This window comes from Macrotis lagotis, chromosome 2 (genome assembly GCF_037893015.1).
Source record: "Macrotis lagotis isolate mMagLag1 chromosome 2, bilby.v1.9.chrom.fasta, whole genome shotgun sequence".
Lineage (NCBI taxonomy): Eukaryota > Metazoa > Chordata > Mammalia > Peramelemorphia > Peramelidae > Macrotis > Macrotis lagotis.
In genome coordinates, this window is record NC_133659.1 from 99,563,581 (window position 1) to 99,570,378 (window position 6,798).

The 6,798-nt window shown below is 39.8% G+C and overlaps 1 protein-coding gene across 1 annotated transcript; it reads left to right on the forward strand.

Moving 5' to 3' along the window:
• The first annotated feature begins 1,172 nt into the window (after positions 1 to 1,172).
• On the forward strand, positions 1,173 to 4,368 carry GPR25 (G protein-coupled receptor 25). The gene has a single exon (XM_074220402.1). The coding sequence runs from the start codon at positions 1,713 to 1,715 to the stop codon at positions 2,820 to 2,822; it is 1,110 nt and encodes a 369-aa protein (XP_074076503.1). The 5' UTR covers positions 1,173 to 1,712; the 3' UTR covers positions 2,823 to 4,368.
• Positions 4,369 to 6,798: the final 2,430 nt, after the last annotated feature.

Consider the following 6,798-nt stretch of genomic DNA (forward strand, 5'->3'; position numbering starts at 1 on the left):
CACATTTATATATTATATTTATCACATTTATATGTTAAATTTACTATATTTATAATATGCATTATATTTATACTTTATATTTAATGTTTATAATATATAAATATATCAAATTTATTTACTTATAATGTATAATATATAAATGTTACATTATATAGTATATTTAATGTATTTATAATATTATATTTGTAATTTATTTGTGTGTTGTGTTTAATATGATAAAGTATTATATAAAATACAAAAATAATCATTTAAATTCAGGAATGACTTTGAATGTAAATTCATCATAACATCTGCCTGCATTTGAAAAGTAGTAATACATGAGACATTATTCAGTGAGACTCCAGAAAGAATGTCTGCCTGTTTGCTATGTGAAGTCACTGAGATGGATTCTTAGCAATAATTCCAAAGACCACAGGAGTAGAATCACTGATCCAGTCCAACTCCATCATTTTACACATAATGGAACTGTATTAGTCTCTTGCAACAGTCATACAAATGATATAGAGAAGAGTTAGTGTTCCAGCCTAAGTCCTTTGCCTCCCAATGCTCTGTTTTCTCCACTATCCTATCTTCCCTGTTGAGAGTTAAAGTAAATTAGCTAACAATACCAAGATAGTCTAATAAAGGTTTAGAACCCAGGACTCCCAACTCTGCACAGGTCTGACCAATTCACTACTCAATCAGCTCTGGGGCTCCCCATCACCTCAGGATTTGACATTCAAAGCCTTTAATGACCCCCATCTCTCTAGTCTTTTTTTTAAGTTTTTGAAAGGCAGTGGGGTTAAGTGGCTTGCCCGAGGCCACACAGCTAAGTCATTATTAAGTGTCTGAGGTCAGATTTGAACTCAGGTACTCCTGACCCCAGGGCTGGTGCTCTATCCATTGGGCCACCTAGGTGCCCCTGTCTAGTCTTCTTAACCTGTATACCTTCCCAGTGACACTGACCTCCCCATCCCTCAAACTTTGACCATTTTTATTGGCTGACTCCCCTGCCTGGAATTCTCTCCTCCCTCATCTCCACCTCCTGGTTTCCCTAAATTCCTTCAATCCCAGCTAAAATCCTACTTTCTACAGAAAGCCTCCATTTTAGTGCCTTCCCTTCCCTCTGTTAATTATTTCCAGTTTATCCTGTATTGAGCTTGTTTAGACATAGATGTTTGCATGTTGTCTCCTTTGTTAGACTGAATTTAAGAGCATGGAATGGCTTTCACATTTCTTTGGGTATACCTAACACAGATTCTGGTAACATAGTAAATGTTTGTTATTTATTGACTGACTATGGTCTTCTTTTGCAGATGTGGAGAAAATACATGATGAAAGTCTTCCAATCTCCTTTAAGTTTAGGTGTGAAATAACCTTAAGAGTCATTACTGTTCCATCTTTAGGTCTCCCTCTTCTTGTGGCCCTCATGAATCCCAAGACCAGGTCCCCTCTTTTTTCTCATTAATTAGATAGTAGGATTAAACTAGCTCTTCTTCATCTTTCTCTTCTACAAGAGTCTTTCTCCACCTACTTCTATCTCCACCCTCTCTTTTCCTCCAACCACCTTTACTGGGGTAGCAGGAAGGGAGGTGTCAGGGGAATGAGTAGTGAAGCAAACATTTTAACTAGCTGCCCCAGATGTCAGCTTAGAAAATCTACAGGGATTACTTGTACAGGGATTTCCTCTGAGTCCTCTAGGGTTGAGAGTCCGTCTAGACAAGCCGGTCACCATGACAACAGAATCCTGGAGCCCCAGTCCTGGAGAGCGGGATGAAAATTATGAATGGTCTGGAGACTATGGGGAGCCAAAATTCTGTCCCATTCCTGACCTTCCCTATGGCCATGTCTTTATACCCTTCCTCTACCTGGCTGCCTTTGGGGCTGGGCTGGTGGGCAATTCCTTTGTGGTTTGGTTGCTGTCTGGGCAGCAAGGCCCCCGACGACTCGTGGATACCTTTGTGCTCCACCTGGCTGTGGCTGATCTGGTGTTTGTGGTCACCCTACCATTCTGGGCCACAGCTGCAGGCCTGGGTGGCTGTTGGACCTTTGGGGAGGGCCTTTGCAAGATCAGCAGTTTTATTATTTCAGTGACCCGATGTGCCAGTACGCTGCTTTTGGCTGGCATGAGTGTGGATAGATACTTAGCCGTGGTGAAAGTCCTGGACGCTAGGCCTCTTCGGAACCAGGGCTGCATGTTGACAACATGTGGAGTTATCTGGATCATCTCCATTCTGGCTGGTGTGCCCTCCCTTGTCTACCGGAAACTACTGCCCAAGCCAGAGGGTCCAGGCAGCCTGTGCGGGGATGACCCTACTGACATCTTCCAGTGGCTCAGTCTCCTGCTCCTCTTTCTCACATTCATCCTCCCTCTGGTTATCATCCTTTTTTGCTATTCCCTTATCTTTCGACGACTCTGGAATCCTCCCCACCTGGGCCGGGGCAGAAAGAACTCCCTCAGGATCATCTTTGCCATCGTGGGCACCTTCACTTGTTCCTGGATACCCTTTAGCATCCTGAAGACCTTTTTACACATTGCCCACCTGAGGGCTCTGCCTTTAGAATGCCCATTGGTTCTGGTACTGCGCTGGGGCCTTACCCTCTCTACCTGCCTCGCCTTCGTCAACAGTGGAGCCAACCCCATCATCTACCTACTTCTGGATCGCTCCTTCCGGGCTCGGGCTCGGGGGTCATGCAAAATGATCCATCCTTCCCTGGCAAGCAGAGTGAGCTCAGCCTCCTCTCTCTCAGGGGGTGACAGTTCTATATTCCAGGGCTGGGCCTTGGGACGGGGCCGAAACACCAGAATGACCCCGAGACTTTCCTTACCCCTGAACCCATGAGAGAAATGGAACAAGAGCCCTGAGGAATAGGAATGAGCAGGTAACAGATGGGTGGCATGGCTATTCCTGTACTCTAGGTGTCTTTCCTCAAAGCCAACAGCACCAGCTTCTCTACCTGGATTCCTGCAGTTGAGAACCAGTGCTTCTTCAGGGGTAAGGATAATAAACTGGACACCTTTTGCCAACCAGGGCATCTGGGCCACACATTCCTCTCAGTCCCTATTTGTATCCTTGAACCATTTTCTTCACTGTTTCTTCTGCTGAAAAGGAGGTTGATCACTGGCACTGGGAAAAAACTGATGCAGAGAATCTTACAATCATAAATTCCCTAACTTTACTGTAACCATAGCAAATGAATTTCATTCTCTAGACTTGTGTTTCTGATTTCTCTCTTTACTAAAATGCGAGACCATGTCAGAATATAACTACTAATAATAATAGCTTACATTTATATTGTGTCTTAAGGTTTGCAAAAAGTGTTTCACTTATGTTATCTTATTTGACCAGAATTTCAAAGCTGGATTCCCATTTCTGATTTTGCTTCCAGTCTTGGAAATCAGTGTGATTCCAGTTCACCTGCACCTCCCATCCCCAGTCTTACATAATTGATATTGTTGGCTGGAAACTATAATCTCTGAACTGCCCTACCCTCTATTCCCCCTTTCTTCCTAGTTCCTCACTCATAAGACCCTCCCTTTCAAGGCAATCTTTGTATGTTTGAGGTATTTCAAGGTGCTCTGAGGTGTCAGACATAACTGTCATTGATCAAACCAAGACATTAGTCACCCATCACCTTTTTGTTTTCAAAGCTCTGCAGAACCACTACCACCTTCTCCTCTGTGGGCTACCCTAGGTCCTGGCTGGTTTCTTTAAAAGCCTTAGCTAGCTTCTTAAAAAAAACCCAAGCCCTTGAATTTGATGTCTAAGCAACAACCCCCAAGATGGTGAAAGATTTTCACCAGAAACTTGTTTTACAGAGCCCCTAAGATGAGGGGAAGTAACAGACACTGAAGCTGCAACGGCAAGAGGCTTGGAGGGGTGGGGAAGGAGGCATTTGGGACAGGAAAAATGACTAGTCAAAAATTAAAAAATTGCAATCAAATCATATTTGATCCAATACTGGTTTATTTACCCATTCTTGCCTTTTCTCCTTCCCTTAGTACCCAATGTCCTATAAAATATTCAGACTTGACTTGTAGTGGTGGGGGAGGGTCCTGCAGGGAAGGAAAATTCTGAACTGATCACCTGAGTTCCTGAGCTCTCATATTCTCCTTTCCTTAGATAGGGAACAACAAAAAAAATAATTCATGAAGTTCTCTGGTCAGCAAAGAATTGTCCCGTCTTCGACAATAAATAGCTTTTTACAAAACCTTGTCTCCTGGTCTTTTTGTCTGCTTGAAACTCTCACTCACCCGAATCTCTGGGGACTGGGCTCATGATGTGTTGACCAGAAATCAAACCATCCAGGAACTGAGGTTGACCTCATGAGTCTTAAGTTTCATTGCAGGGGACCAGGGGAAACACCCTGACCAAAACAAGAGGAACGCCAACTGGTTGTCAAAAATAGGTTTCCAAGACAGAAAAGTAATGAGATGATGGCTTAGGAGCATCCGAAGATGGAATGATGACCACAAAGATGACATATATTACTTGATTCAAATAAGTTTTGGCATTTTCTGTATTAATTGGGTACAATATCTTCAGTGGTTTTATTATTTAGAACAGGAATTCTTAGTCCTTTTTGTGTCCTAGACTCCTTTGCCAGTCTGGTGAAAACTGTGAACCCCTTTTCAGAATAATGTTTTTAAATGCATAAAATATATAGGATTGCAAAGAAAACCAATTATATTGAAATACAGTTATTAAAGTTTTTAAACCATCATGATTGGGATGCTAATGTACTGTTAATGGAGTTATGAACTGATTGAATCATTCTAGAGAGAAATTTGGAACTATGCTCAAAGGGCTATAAAACACTATACCTGTTCTTTGACATAGCAATATTGTTACTAGGTCTGAATCCCAAAGAGAGATCAAAGAAAAAGGAAAAAGAACTTATATGAACAAAAATATTTCTAACAAAGTTTTTTTGGAACTAGGAATTGGAAATTGAATGAATGAATGCCCATCAATTGGGGAATGACCAAACAAGTTGTGGTAAATAATTATGATGAAATAATATTGTGCCATAAGAAATGTTGAATCAGATGCTTTCATAAAAACTTTGAAAAATTTACATGAACTGATGCAACTAGAAGTGACTGGAACCAGTAGAACATTGTACACAGTAACAGCAATATTAAAATGATGATCAACTGTGAATGGTTTAGCTACTCTCAGCAATGCAATGATCCAGGACAGTTCCAAAGGACTTAAGTAAGATGAAGGGCTGTCCACCTCCAGAAAGAGAACTGATTAAGTTTGAGTGCAATTGAAGGCAAACTTTTTTTTTGCTTTTTTGTCTTGCGTTTTTTTTTTTGTAATGTGGCTAAGTGTGGAAATGGGTTTTACATGACTAGGCATATATAACCTATATTAAACTGCTTGCTTAGGAAGGAGGGAAAGAGAGAGGGAGGGAGAGATTTTATAACTCAAAATTAAAAACACAAATGGTGAAAATTGCTTTTTATATATAATTAAGAAAAATAAATTTGTAAATAAATGAATTTTTTTTAAAAGCTTATGGTGGGGCAGTGGATAGAGCACCAAGTCAGGAGGCCCTAAGTTCAAATCTGACCTCAGACAATAATTACTTAGCTGTGTGACCTTGGGCAAGTCACTTAACCACATTGCCTTGCCAAAAAAAAAAAAGCTTGTGTATCTCAGTTTCAGGACTCCTATTTTAGGAGTTTTCTGAACCATAGACTCCTTTCTGGATTTAGAACTAGAAAGGACTTGAAGGAAATCAGGTTCAAACCACTCATTTTACAGCTTTGGAAACTGAGGCACAGAGAGATTAAGTGATTTGCCAGTCACATGGGTAGTATCTGAGTCAAGATTTTCCTTCCCAACTCCAAATCCACTGCCTTCTCCACTACATCATTCTGCCTCCCAATCTATTCCATCTCCTTTATGGTTTTGGAGAATTTGATGTTTGAGTGTTATTTGTCCTTTACAGAAGCTTTGACCTAACTGGAACCAAAAGAGAAACTTAGGAATTGTATTTTCTTTGAACTCAAAAACCTTCTCTCCTTGATCTGACCAAGAAACTGGCTGAAAAATCTGAAAGAGATGGGGGGTGGAGAAGGGAGAATGAAGAGATGGAAGAAGAGTGTCAATTATCAAGTTGATTTTGATGTCCACATCTTTTCAGATATACTCCTGAATCGAAGTCTGGTTGAAGCCAGTTGTTCATGTCTGTCTTTCTTTTAGATACATAATAAGGTAGAGTAGATGGATTTAAAATCAGGAAGATCTGAATTCAAATACTGGCTCTAACACTCACTAGTCATATTGACAGTAGTTACATCCTTTTCCTCATCTGTCAAAAGGGAATACCAATGACATTCGTATCTATTGAATAAGGTTGTTGTAAAGATCTAATGAGATAATGTTATATAAAGAAGCTTGTAAAACCAAAATACTGTGGAAATGATGATGTTGCATGACTTTTAAAAAGCTGTTTAATTTTCATCTAATATGAATTCTTTTCTTATCTTTTTTTTACATTTGGTGCCACTTCCAAGAGGGTATCCTCCCTAAGCATGTTGTATTCATTCCCAATGTAATTCAATTTAACTTAACATTTTTAAAACACCTCCTGTGTATTAGGCACTATGTGAGATACTAGAAATTCAAACATTAAAATAAGTAACCTCTTCTCTTAAGGAACTTACTGGTGGATACAAATTATGCACAAGTAATATTGTTTCTAATATTAATACATATTAATACATAATACATAATATTTTACATAATACATTAATACATAGTATTAATACATATAATAGCTAACTATATAATCTATAGCTATATA